General features: G+C 35.7%; 1 protein-coding gene across 3 annotated transcripts in view; it reads left to right on the top strand.

Moving 5' to 3' along the window:
* The window catches only part of ATP6V1A (ATPase H+ transporting V1 subunit A), a 64,887-nt gene that overhangs the window by 23,264 nt on the left and 27,056 nt on the right, over positions 1-14,567 (top strand). For all 3 annotated transcript variants that reach the window (XM_030329871.2, XM_030329872.2, XM_030329874.1), the window contains 4 exons: positions 5,583-5,677; positions 9,109-9,237; positions 12,293-12,507; positions 12,805-12,942. In XM_030329871.2, the coding sequence (XP_030185731.1) occupies positions 5,593-5,677; positions 9,109-9,237; positions 12,293-12,507; positions 12,805-12,942 (567 nt within the window). In that variant the 5' untranslated portion in view covers positions 5,583-5,592. The remainder of the gene's footprint in view (positions 1-5,582; positions 5,678-9,108; positions 9,238-12,292; positions 12,508-12,804; positions 12,943-14,567) is intronic.

Raw genomic sequence — 14,567 nt, 5'->3', positions numbered from 1 at the left:
ATGTATTTATTTTGAGTAAGAGCACAAGTTGGGAAAGGGTAGAGAGAGGGAGAGAGAAAATCCCAAGCAGGTGACACGGGACTGGATCCCATGACCGCAAGATCACCACCCGAGCTGAAATTAAGAGTCTGATGCTCAACCGACTGAGCCACCCAGGCTCCCCTTGAGTCTAATTTGATAAAACTATTGCCTTGAGGCAGAGACTGTTGTCCTTCATACCATATAAGATTGTTTAGATGCAGACAATAGAAACCAGCCTTGTGAATTTAGGAGGCAGAGTAGTGCAGGCCGTAAGGCCCAGAAGCATTGGAGTCAGTTTGCCGAGATTCAAATCCCACCTTTACTTCTCTCCAATTTTGTGATCATGGGCAAACTCACTTAAATCTCCATTCCTTAGGTTTCCCATTTGTAAAATGGAGGTGGTATTGGAAGTTATTAAGTAACTATTCACTGAGAGCTTTTCTTTGTCCAGGCATTGTTTTCTGTGCCATCATGAAACTTGCATTCTAGGGAGTGATACAGATGGTAAAAGAGTGAAATAAAAAGAAAAATTATATTCTTTCAGGTAGTCAGTTTATAAGTGCTGTGAAGAAAAGCAGGGTAAGAGCATTGAGGCTGACAGTGGGAACAGGGAGACTGTTCATGGGAGTGAGAAAACACATTCTGGGCAGCAGCACAGCAGGCGTAAAGGTCTGAGTTGCTGGAGCCAAGATTAAAATTTAACTATGTTAAAACATCAGAAATGGACAGAAAAGTGCTGGGAATTCCTGCTTTTTATACTTCAAAAACTGATGTTTCCATAATTTTCTTATTTTATCCTGAAAGATGTGTTAAGAGCTGGGGATATATTTGCAACCACTTCTCTGCATATAACTCAGCAGAATCGAAAAGGCTAAGTTACTCATAATTGTTACCATTTTTTTCTTCTCTTAACACTGACTTTTTAAAAAGTAGAATCCTCTTGATTTGCTGTATAAGAATATTAGTCAGATGAATACAGATTTGTGGATCTAGTGAAAGCATCTCTAAGTAAACTTACAGAATTATTATTTAGGCTCTTAATTCTCTAATTGGATGTTATTGTTTCTAAGGTCTCCTGTCTTTGGCATAAATTAATATATGCCTAAAAATAAAAAGTTAAAGATTATAGAAACACTAGTTTCCATGGTGGCTAGGATTATTCAGCTGAGTGATAAACCCACATGGTAGCTGAATCATGAATAAACCCTCTGATTTCCGCTAATCATTGCTCATACACTTAGAGGCTGTCACTGTTGTTTTAAAGGGAATGTATGTAAATGCTTATTTTAAAAAATCAGAACAGATAACCTTTATTGTCTTATGAACTCTCCAGAATATGTTGGTTAACCCCAGAAAGTTTGAATCACCTGTGAAAAAGCTCCGCTCTATACTCTAGTGTCTCCTTGTTCATCCTGCAGGTCTCAGCCCAGCCTCTTCTAAGTCATTCCCATCCTGCCCAGGTCTAGATTCCGTACCTTTGCTTTATGCTCTCCCAGATCAGCCTGCACAGCTCCTATGACAACACATGTATCACTTATTGTAACTACCTATTTGTCTTTATATCCATCCCACCAGGCCAGAAGCTCCTTGGGGGAGAGATTGTGTCTTCTCACTCCATTCTGTTTTCAACCTGTAACACACAACACATCATTGATGCTTAAAATCCATTTTGTTTTAAAAAATAAAGTTACAGTAAAGTGTACATAATAGCTAAGAAAAAAACTAGCCAAGTGACTAGATTTGGTTCAAGTAACAAGAGGGTAAGAATACACTAAGTGCTGTTTATTTGTTACACTAGGTACTTTTTAGGAAGTTAGGCAAGATTAACTTGCATTAACAGAATAAAGTTGATAGTCATCACTATTTTTTGTTTTAGTTTCATTTTATTTATTCGAGAGAGACCCAAGACAGTGTGAGTGGGGAGGGGCAGAGAGAGGGAGAGAGAATCCCAAGCAGGCTCTGTGCTAATAGCACAGAGCCTGACACAGGGTTCGAGCTCACGAAACCACAAGACTATGACCTGAGCCAAAACCAAGAGTCAGACACTTAAACAACTGAGCCACCTAGGCGCCCCATCACTATTACTTTTCTGTTAGGCTTACCATTAGGTGTCTTGCAACAACCCCATTAGATTTTATAGATGAAAATGAGACTCAAAAAGTTGAGAGAATGTGATTTGCCCAAGGATGCAACTTAAAAATTCATACTCAATCTGTCTGACTCAAAGCCTTGGTCTCTCTCGATAAAAAGAAGCAGCCAGGATGGGTGAAAAAGTATTCTTCGGTACTTACTCATATAACGTTCAGAATACAATTTTTTTATTTTGTTTGCTCTACTTGAAAAGAAAAGAGTAGCCTCTGGAGAGAGAGATCTGAAAAAAACTGTTGGAGAGTTAAGGCACTAAAGAGAATTTCCTTGGAGAGGTCTCTAGTCTGTGGCTACAGCTGTTGGAAGAAATGGCCAAGAGGGTAGAAGCAGTGGGGAACTAGATTTATGTGGAATATGATTATTTTCTAAGGAGAGATTTTTAAAAATAGAATGGCTTTTTCATAATTCAAGCCCTGTTTGAATAGTGGTATTACTGATGAAATTCTTGTAAGCATTTTATATTTCACGAGGAACATTCAACAAATTTGTAATTCAGCCACATCTCTGGGGTAGGTAGTAGAATTTTTCCTGCTTTTCAAATGACGATATGAAGAGATTTTGATTTGTTCAGATCCTCCTGCAGCATGTCCCTGGTAGATCCAAAAAAAGTCCAAAGTCTGCTGACTCAAGATTTCATGCTATTTCCACTTTAATAGGCAAGTGACCATGTATCATGCAAGCTATATAAGAAATACTCATATTTGGGGAAGAAATCAGACAGATTATCAAGTTATTTTCTGACTTTGAAATTTTCTTATTTTCTGAAGATGAAAATTTGACCTCATTTGTTTGTTCACTTCTTTGAAGACTTTGCCCAACCCATTTCCCAAATAAATGTTTGTCTTTAAACTTTGTTTTTTCCCTTATTATCTAAGTAGTTTCTAGAAAACCTTGTTCTTCTCTTTTTTGTATTCCAGTCTTTTGCAGTTTCATACCTGATTACTTAACAGCCCCTTCTACTGCATCTTTAGGAAGCTGGAAAATCCTTGTGAGCCAGTTTCCCCTTTTCATTACTTCCTCCCTCAACTGCCCTTCCTCTAATTTAATTTTCCTATTGAGAACACAAAAATCTTTGCTCTTTTATTGTGACATTTGTGACTGTGGTATCTGGTTTATTTTTTTCTAATTCACTTACATTGTTTCCAATGAGTAGAAGTATAACCTACCTTTAACCATAAATTTACCGTCCTGATGATAGTCTCTACCTTATCATTGATGCCATCTTCAAGTTTTTGGTACCTTGATCATATTCCTCTCACTTGTAAGGTCTCCCATATCTCCGTGTGGTTTTCATCATTATTTTCACTCATACTTGTTTCTTTAATCACTGGGTTTTTCCTTGTTAGCCGTATCCACTCTTACCCTTTTGAAGCCACAAAGTGTATCCAACAGAACTCCACTCACTGTTAATGACTTCATTGTTATACTCTCCTCCCCAATTCTTTGGTATCTTGGTTAATGGATTACAAATTGTGTCCCATGGAGTATATGGTTCTGTAGTGATCCTTCATGGCTCCAAAAGACAAAAACACAACTCAGCTGTGCTTGAATTAATTCCCAGAGCTCAAGGTTTGTTTTTCCTTTGTCTTCTGTATTCTTTCCAGCTACCTGTTCCCCCTACCTCATCTACATTGGTTTGCACTTCTCCCACATCTGAATTAGTTTCTCCTCTGCTCCCAGGGTGTTGTCATCTTGAATACTAAAGTCATTTTGCTTTATAGTCCTTTGTTTAAAGCCAGTGAAAGCCCCTTTTATTCACAATCCTATTCCCTAAGTTCAAGACAGGGCCTTTTCCTTGGTAGGAGCTCAATAAACATTTAATAAATTGAATTCCATTGACATTCAACCCATAACCATTTCCAGAGCTTTCCGGCTTCTTATCTTGCCTCCATCCCCTCCTCTACTTTAATCTGTTAGATGAATTAAGCATCATTCTTCTCATAACAGCTCTCCCTTGGTTATTTTCCTATTGTTTATAGGCTAAAGTCCACTTGGCATTCATTTCAAGACCCACACATTAGTCTCTCTACCATTGCATCCTTACTTTTCACTGTTGCCTTAATATAAACCTTTTATTCCATTCATACTATTAACTGCTCCTGAAATTTTTATTTCCATTCTTTTGTTCTTGTTATTTCTCCACCTGGAATGCCTTTACTGTCCTTCTTTTCTTAGTTGATGGTAATTCTACCTGACCTTCAAGAAGTCTTCCCTAATCATTCTAATATTTGTACTTTTAGTAAATAAGTATATGTTATTTGGTACTTTATTACTTACTGATCCATGACCCTTACTTTATGGTTGTTTTGGGACATTATTAGATTTTATATGTATGTGTATTTTATCTCCCTTGTTAAATTGCCAATAATTATTAAGTGAGACCAGCAGTCAAAAATAAACTTTCTACTTTGGAATCCGCAATCAGTTTTCTGTTTGGATTTGAATTGTTCATTCTTTGGGTTTTTGAGATTGCACATCAATAAAGAAGGCGAACTGAATTTCTTAAACTGTTGTGTGTTTTGCAAAAAGAAGAAGAAGAAAAAGGAAAATTGCTCCCAGAAAAATTGTAAAGATAGATAAAGATCGCTAATACATTAATATTTTTTTATTGTAAGATGTAATGTGTCAGATGGTGAAAAGTAAAGCAGGGAAGTTGCAATTTTCTTTATTTTTTACTTTTAAATGTTTTATTTATTTTTGAGAGGGAGTGCTCACATGTGAGTGCCGGGGGGATAGAGGATCTGAAGTGGGCTCTGCACTCACAGCAGAGAGCCAGATGTGTGGGGCTCAAACTCACCAACTGTGAGAGAGCTGAAGTCAGACAGCCAATTGACTGAGCCACCCAGGAGTCCCTATTTCTTGCAATTTTAAAAAGATAGGCAGAGAAGCCCCTCAGAGAAGGTGAAATTTGAGTAAAGACCTGAAGGAAATATAGGAGTGGTTATCTGGGAGAAGAGTACTCCAGCCAGGAGGACAACATGTGCAAAGACCCTGGGGCAGAATGTATGTATGTGTATATGTATATGTATTTATATGTAAGCATATATGTATATATATTTATAGTTTGTATATATTATATACAGAATGATTAAGGGGAAGAGTAGTTGGAAAGATCACAGTGGCAATGGCAGAGAGGACAAGATATTGTAGGACTAGGTAAGCCGTTGGAAAGACTTCACATTGTTTATTACACTCCTTGGTATTTTCTATGGAGTACTTTGCATAGGAATATGTAATTTTGAATTTTAATAATAACTGTAGACCATCCAAGAATGAGGTACTTTTAGGCAAATTTTAAGAACTTTATATTTTCTCTGAAGAAGTGGTAATAACTCAAGAATACCGATGATGAGAGTTAACTTAGTTCTTTTGTTTTATGGTTTGTAATTAAAACTTTTTTTTTTTAACCATAGGTAAATTAACATGATGGATTTCTCCAAGCTACCCAAAATACTTGATGAAGATAAAGAAAGCACATTTGGTTATGTGCATGGGGTCTCAGGACCTGGTAAGTAATATGTAATAATCTCAATAGTAAAGATTCCTAACTTCAATTAATGTCTTTTCAGGGCATTTTAGGTAAAATACGCAAGTTTCTGTTCACTCACAGAAGTTCTATTTGCCCCTAAAAGATTTCATAGTTGCTATAAGACTGAGGTAATACCTCCATCATAAGAGCTTCTTTAGCATTCATTACCTTTTTTTTTTTTAACCAAGTTTATTATTTATTTTGAGAGAAAGCATGTGTGCAGGTGAGTGGGGGAGGAGCAGAGAGAGGGGAATAGAAAGGGAGTGAGAGAATCCCAAGCAGGGTACAGAGCCTGATGTGGGGCTTGAGCTCATGAACCATGAGATCATGACCTGAGCTGAAATCAACAGTTGGACACTTAACTGACTGATTCACCCAGGCACCCCTTTTGCATTCATTATCTTAAGTTGGTAATTATTGGGCACTAATTTGTGATATCCTATTTGTTATGTATGTGTGTAATTGGTGTTCAGAGTTTTAGATATGTCTTAATTTTTTGTTAAATGTGAGGTGAAATAAGACTATATAATATAAAATTTATTGCTTTTAGTATGTAATACTTTGCAGATAATAGGCATTCAGTCAATATATGTTAATGTGGTTTGAACGTCAGTAATTTTTTTCAGAGCATTTCTCAACAATATCAACCTTGGCTCTTTGAATATATAAATGCTTCTGGATGTTTATTTTACATTTTCACATAACTAGGTATCTGTGGGAAAGAAGTTTTATGACATGAGGATGATAATAGAAAGCAGTTAAAAACTTTGTTTTATTCTGCCAAAACTTGGGGTACTGCATTTTAAATAATATATCTCATTCTAGTTTTCATTCATTTTACTCCAACTACAAAATATGATTCATAGTTTCCATGGTAAAAGCCACTCATTGATTTATAATCCTTAGTGCCATGGATACTTATTTTTCCTTATGTCTCTCTCTTTTTTTTTTTTTTTTAATTTTTATTTGAGAGAGTATGTGTACACAAGCAGGGGAGAGGGGAGAGTGTGTGTACACAAGCAGGGGAGAGAGAGGGAGAGGGAGACGGAGACGGAGAATCTTAAGCAGGCCCCATGTTTAGCACAGAGCCCAGTGCAGGGCTTGATCTCACGACCCTGGCATTATGACCTAAGCCAAAATCAAGAGTCACTTAACTGACTGAGCCACCCAGGTGCCCCTCCTTATGTCTTTTTATAAACCTCATGCTATAGTCTTTTTGTTCTAATCACAGTGGAGGTAATGACCCTTTTCTGGTGTTTATGCAAATGAGGTCAGTAAGTCACAGTGTTTATTTCTCCCTAAGAAGTTTCTATAGCTTAGAACTTGGTGTTTGAGCTTGAACTCATTGGCAAAAACACATTTCAGTGTTGTCAGTTTCTTTTGGCTTTCCAAGTAACAGTTTTCCCCTTGATGATCAGAAGGGTCTTTAGGAAAGGCAGGCTATATTCAAGAACTTTTAGGGAAAAGGCAAAAAAGAATACCATCAAAAGAGTTTAGGTAAAAATATTTGTGTGAAACTTGTAGTAAACTGCTCCTAGAACCTATTTCTAATTCTTAAGTACTTAATAAAATGATAGAAAAATGGCATACTTTTGGGTGTATGAAATATGATTTAAAATTTTAGTTATCTCTGACATTTCAGTGCATCTTAACTCTTATATAGTAGGTATAGAGGTAAATATTTACGAAATTAACAAATCTCCATTGTTCTAACACAAGTTAATTAAATATTAATACTTTAATAGTTTCCCCTTGGATATTAGTACATGGTTCTAATTAATTGTATCAGGAGGCTAAATACATCAAAAATAGAGTTATTCTGGGTTGCCTAGGTGGCTCAGTCCGTTAAGCATCTGACTTCAGCTCAGGTCATGATCTCATGGTTCGTGAGTTTGAGCCCTGCATTGGGCTCTACACTGACTGTGCCCTGACAGTGCAGAGCCTGCTTCAGATTCTCTGCCTCTCCCCCACTTGTGTGCATGCATGTGCACATGCTCTCTCTCCCGCAAAAATAAATAAACATTAAAATAAATAAGTAAATAAAACTATGGGGCACCTGGGTGGCTCAGTCAGTTAAGTGTCCGACTTCGGCTCAGGTCATGATCTCGCAGTCTGTGAGTTCGAGCCCCGCGTCGGGCTCTGAGCTTACAGCTCAGAGCCTGGAGCCTGCTTCGGATTCTGTGTCTCCCTCTCTCTCTGCCCCTCCCCTGCTCATGCTCTGTCTCTCTCTCTCATAAATAAACGTTAAAAAAAATAAATAAATAAAAATAAAGTTATTGCTACACAGATCTGAAAATGTACAACTTTCCCCACCTACCAGAAAAGTAACTTTTACTTACTAGACAATGTGATCTAAAATAGTAAGTATAAATTCTGGTTCAGTATTTATAAGAAATAGGAATTCTTGGGGCACCTGGGTGGCTGTCAGTTAAGCATCTAACTTCAGCTCAGGTCACGATCTCACAGTGAGTTCGAGCCCCGCATCGGGCTCTGTACTGACAGCTCACAGCCTGGAGCCTGCTTCAGATTCTGTGTCTCCCTCTCTCTGCCCCTCTCCTGCTCATGCTTTGTCTCTGTCTTTCAAAAACAAATAAGCAGTAAAAACAGATTTTAAGAAATAGGAATTCTTAATCAGGACTTCACCTAGTGGTAATGACTAATTATGAACATCCTTATGAAAGACAATTTTTTTTTTCTAGATTTTATTTTTTAGGTAATCTGTACACCTAACATATGGGGCTCAAACTCACAGCCCCGAGATTAGGAATCACATGCTCTACTGATTGAGCCATTCAGGCACCCCTGAAAAAAATTTTTTGGATGCATATGTGAGTTTTTCTAGGTAGAGCTGTTATTAGTTTATCAAAGAGGTCCTTGTCTCAGAAGAGTTTTAAGAGCCACTAATGTGAAGTGTTAGAAATGAAAGTAAAGATGTTGTTTTAAATATTATTTCTCAAAGGAATAAACAACACAGTTTTGTTTCTCAAAACAACACAGCAAACTGATACTTGTGTGGCATTCTGCCATGCAGCTCTTGTTCCAGTTTTAGTTTAAACATTTTTTTTTTATTCCCAAATCCATCATTCCATATATTATAGCAACCGGCATGATCAAAGTGTGTCTCGATGCTGCTAGGTTTGCCAAAGAGAACTTTGGATTTTTTGAAAATAATTTTCATCTGTATTATGTAAATGAACAAGCTTTAGCCTAACACATACATTTTGTTTACCTCTATATCGGATGCTAAAAATGCATATTTTTGTGAAACTGTATGTATGGTTCATAGTGGGTGTTTTCTTTTTCTTATGAGTATGTAAGAGAGGTGTATATTTGGGTTAACCGGATATTTTAATTATCTGTAACTATTCACAGGATCTTAAGTTTTCAAAACACTCATTTGTTCTTTTCAGTGGTTACAGCCTGTGACATGGCAGGTGCAGCCATGTATGAGCTGGTCAGAGTGGGCCACAGTGAGTTGGTTGGAGAGATTATCCGACTGGAGGGTGACATGGCTACTATCCAGGTGTATGAAGAAACCTGTATCCTTTTTGGTTCAATTTCTTGCCACTTTCTACAAGTCAGAATTTAGGGATTTATAGCAAAGGTGGAAGTAGCAACAACCAATGATATCAGACACATGAAATGCTGGTGTTAGAAAGAAACCTGATCTTTACAGGAATTTTGAGGAAAGGTACTAGGAATTAATGATCTTATTTTAAGAAATTAATATTATCTTCTGAACGTTCATTGCTCTTTGTATTTTGGTAGTTCACAAACTTTAGGGGAAACCAATTAGAATTTTTCTTAAGAGTGACGCATATTGTAGAAGAAAGCATAAACAATTAACAATATCAATTTATATGGTTAAAATTCTCCAGTCATGATTTCTGTTTAAAATAGTGAATTCATAAATAAATCAGTCACTACTGTCTGCCTGTATTCTAATAAATAATGCTAGATGACATGTTACATTATGGTTTTAGCACTAGGAAATCTTTACTTCTTGTTTGGTTATCATAATTTTGGCTTTTAGGCATAGTATTTATTTTCAGTTTTCTATGAAAAAGAGATAATGTGTTAAACTTTGTGAAGAGAAACTACTTTTTTTTTCAACTTAATTTATGTGTTTTACTTAAATTGACTCTTAGGTAGTAGTAATTCTCCTTATTTATTATTATTATTTTTGTTTAAGTACAGTTGACATACAATTTTATATTAGTTTCAGGTGTATAACATAGGGATTTGACAATTATATACTTTATGAAATGCTCACCATTATAAGTATAGCTACCATCTTACCAAAGTTATTACAATATTATTAACTATATTCCGCATGCTATACCTTTTTATCCCTATGACCAATTTGTTTTATAACTGGAAGTTTGTACCTCTAATCTCCTTCACCTGTTTTACCCATCCACTCAACCCTCACCCCTCTGGCAAACACCAGTTCTCTGTATTCATGAATCTGTCTCTGTTTTTGTTTGTTCATTTGTTTAATTTTTTAGATTCCACATATACATGAAATTATATGGTATTTGTTTTTCTCTATTTTTCTCTGAATTATTTCATGTAGCATAATACCTTCTAGGTCCACCCATATTGTCGCAAATGGCAAGATTTCATGCTTACTTATGGCTGAGTAATATTCTCTTGTGTAATGTACACATATGCATATATGTTACAGTGTTTTATGTATATATACACACAGCTATGCTGCATCATCTTTATCCATTAAATCTATCAGTAGACACTTAGGTTGCTTCCATATTTAGCTGTTGTAAATAATGTTGCAAGAAATATAGGGGCATTAGTTTTTTGACTATTTTACTAAGATTTATTTGGTACAACTTTTTTGTCATACTAAAATACATTTTTTCAGGTAATTTGTCTCTCTGTGTGTGTACTGGTGTGCTAAATCAAAACAAAATCATCTGGAAATTTAAATAAAATTAGAAGTCTTTGTAGCTATGAAATCATGACTAATCAAAAAGACTTTTTTAAAAGACTTTTTCTATTGTTAGCTTTATCTTTTATTCAATCTTTTATGTGGTTTGAAGATTTAAGATAAAAACAAATGAAGGTGTATACAGTGACAACCCTCTTCACCATTGTCATCCTGTATTTAGCCAATTTTCAAAACACATGCATGCGTGCAGCCATTTTTATTAATTCCTTTTATTGTATACCCTTCTAGGTTGTTAATTGCATATATGAACCAATATAAATATGTTACCTTTCTTCCCTTTTTTCCCCAGAAGACAGCATACTATATGCACTGTTCTGTACCCTACTTTTTTTTTATGCAAGATGGATAGGTATGTGAAAAGTATAGGAAAATGTTAGTGGTAGGATCTAACTGGTAGATATGAGAGTTCACTGTAAAAGTCTGAACTTTGCTCTAGGTTTGAAAAGTTTCATAATGGAAATGAAAATATATTTTGGAGACCTTTCTAGAGCAATTCATAGAAGCTCCTATTCTGTTTTTACAGCTACATAGAATTCTATCATATGAATATATATAATTTATTGATCTCCTTAATGATAGAAATTTTGGTTGTATCTAGTCTATATGTGTTATAAACAGTGTTATAGTGTAACTATAGGATGAATTCACAGAAGTTGGATTCTTGGGTCAAGATTTATGCATTTAAATTTTTGATTTTGCTGAATTGCTGTCAATAAAAGTTGTACTGATTTTACTCTTGTCAACAAGTATGTGAGAGCAACGTGATTTCAGTGTGCTTACTTGCAGGTTGTATTCTTTTGCTTTCCAAAACCACTTCTTAATTCTTAAGATTTTAAGTTTTTGTGCCACGTACTAGTATCCTTTCTAGGGGTTGATATTCCTCAGTAGTATAGCTGAAATCATGTATTAAGGAGAGTTGGAACAATGTATTAACCATATATTGCTGCTGTTGTTAGCTCTGTGGTTCCCAGACTGTGCAGAAGGCATACTGGGCAGCTGCAGCAAACTCATGTGATGCCCCAGGATATTTAAAAGTTTTGAGGTTAACACGGGGGTATTAGACATGTTGTCAGACATCACGTGAACCAGTAGCTTCAGTTTAATAAACACTTTCATTATTCGGCCGCACTGTATTCTTGTCAATGATGTCATATCTTTGGGAAGCTGAGCGTTTGGTGATTGCTAAGCTGAAAAGCAAGTATTGTACAAAAATGAATGTGGAACAGGTATTCAGTTTGATTCCAAGGTTTGAAAATGGTACAGTGCCCAGTAAGCACTTACATCCCATTTGTAAGAATTGATGTTGTTTAAAAATGAAATTAAAATATTTTTTTCTCTCAGTCTATATATTTTTCTCTCAGAGTGTCATTCAGTTATTAGGACATACATATTTATTAAGTTGTTTGGATAGAACTATTTAATAAGTGGAATTATTAGATACATCTTTTGTCACAGTGACCTGTGGCCTGAAAAAGTTAATGGAACACTAAGGATGTTGTGAACTGAGAAAGTTTGAGAATTTCTGTTTTAGCTTCTTAAGTATCATTTCCTGTTAAACTGTGATACTTCCTTTTTATAGAGTCTGTAAACTTTCAGAGTGAGTTTTCCTCAACTACTGTTTCTAGCGGGTGTGTCTGTTGGAGATCCTGTACTCCGCACTGGTAAACCCCTCTCAGTAGAGCTTGGGCCTGGCATCATGGGAGCTATTTTTGATGGTATTCAGAGACCTTTGTCAGATATCAGCAGTCAGACCCAAAGTATCTACATTCCCCGAGGAGTAAATGTGTCTGCTCTTAGCAGAGATGTCAAATGGGATTTTACACCTTGCAAAAACCTGCGGGTATGTCTTTGAAACCAAGATTTCTAACATTGGTGAAAGAATGTGAAATGGATGTTTAATGAACTATTTTGTACTCTTTAGTCTAATAAAAATAGACCACAGAAGTATAGTTTAATTTTTTCTTTAAATCTGCTAGAAGAATTATAGAATATGTTTTATTGATAAATGAAGCAAATGTATTCCTTCATCCAAGGATGTATTCATCCTTGCTAGGATGAATCTGCTTGATCTTTATTTGAATGTTAAACAGCTTGATGTTTATTTGAACATTAAACAGCCAGTACATTTGTTCTCTAGGTTGGTAGTCACATCACTGGTGGAGATATTTATGGAATTGTCAATGAGAACTCACTCATCAAACACAAAATCATGTTACCCCCGCGGAACAGAGGAACTGTAACTTACATTGCTCCACCTGGAAATTATGATACCTCAGTAAGTAGTGTATACACTTTATCTCATAGTGTGGCCCTCCCTGATAGTCCCAAGAGTACCCATTTTAGTGTCCTAAATAGCCATAGAAATGATACTTAATGTGCGAGTTTTAATTAACTCCCATAATTTTTTTTATCATGATGATTTAATACCCTTATGTATTGCAAAATGATTACCACATAGAGTTAGTTAACATTTCCATCAAAGCACTTTACCTACTTAACCTTTGTGTGTGTGCAGTGAGAACATTTAAGATCTACTCTTTAGCAACTTTCAAGTATATAGTACTATACTGTTATGTACAGTCATCATGTTGTACATTGGATCCCCTTATTCATTTTTTTCAAGTTTTTATTTAAATTCCCATTAGTTAACATACAGTATAATGTTAGTTTCAGGTGTAGAGTATAGTGATGCATTACTAATACCCAGTGCTCATCACAGTAAGTGCCCTCCTTAATACCCATCATCCATTTATAACACCTCCTCCTGCCCACCTCCCCTCCAATAAACCTCAGTTTGTTGTCTATAGTTAAGTGTCTGTTTTCTGGTTTGCCTCTCTTTATTCCCCCCCTCTGTGTTCATCTGTTTTTTGGGTTTTTTTTCTTAAATTCCACATATAAGTGAAATCATATGGTATTTGTCTTTGAGTGATTTGTTTTCACTTTTAGCATAATACTCTGTAGCTCCATCCACATCATTGCAAATGGCAAGAGTTCATTTTTTATGGCTGAGTAGTATTCCACTGGGTGTGTGTGTGTTTTAGCTTCTTGCTAGGACACACACACCACATCTTCTTTATCCATTCATCAGTTGATGGACACTTGGGCTCTTTTCATTATTTGGCTATTGTTAATAATGCTGCTATAAACATTGGGGTGCATGTGTACCTTTGAATCAGTATTTTTGTATCCTTTGGGTAAATACCTAGTAATGCCATTGCTAGATCATAGGGTAGGTCTATTTTTAGACCTTTGGAACCTCCACTCTGTTTTCCACAGTGGTCGCACCAGTTTGCATTCCCACCAAGAGTGTAAGAGGGTTCCCCTTTCTCTACATTCTTGCCAACACCTGTTGTTTCCTGTATATAACTGCCATAATTATTTTTTATAAAGATTTTATTTTTGAACTTGGGCTTGGGAATACAAAAAGCAGAACATAGTTATTTTTTGTTTTTGTTTTTTTAAAGGAAAGCAATATCTAATATAACATTTTCCCTCCTTCTTAATTTATGCTCATCTTAAAGCCCTGATTCTTTAGGCATAGAGTAGTCTTTGATTTTAACTGTTAATCTATATTTGCATAATTAATTGTATAATGGATTATATGAATTCTAACTCTGGGTAGGTTGTTTAAAACTTAGTCCTTTAATGTTATTGCTAGTCAGTAAAATACAGTAGACTTATAATAGTCTTTGTGAGTATGAAGATAACTTTATTAAGAAGACTATTGTAACAAATAATCTATTCCAGATAAAATGTGAGTGAAAACAATTTTCTAGTCATTTCTCAAGAGTAAGTCTTTGCTCTACAAAATATAGAGAACAAAAGATTTAGATTGGGATTCTGGGCAATCAGCTAGCCTTACCAGCTTAAAGACACACACATGGAAGGAACACTCTGAGG

This window comes from Lynx canadensis, chromosome C2 (genome assembly GCF_007474595.2).
Source record: "Lynx canadensis isolate LIC74 chromosome C2, mLynCan4.pri.v2, whole genome shotgun sequence".
In the NCBI taxonomy this organism is placed as follows: Eukaryota; Metazoa; Chordata; class Mammalia; order Carnivora; family Felidae; genus Lynx; species Lynx canadensis.
The sequence above is the reverse complement of the archived record's forward strand: the minus strand, read 5'-3'. Positions and strand labels throughout refer to the sequence as shown.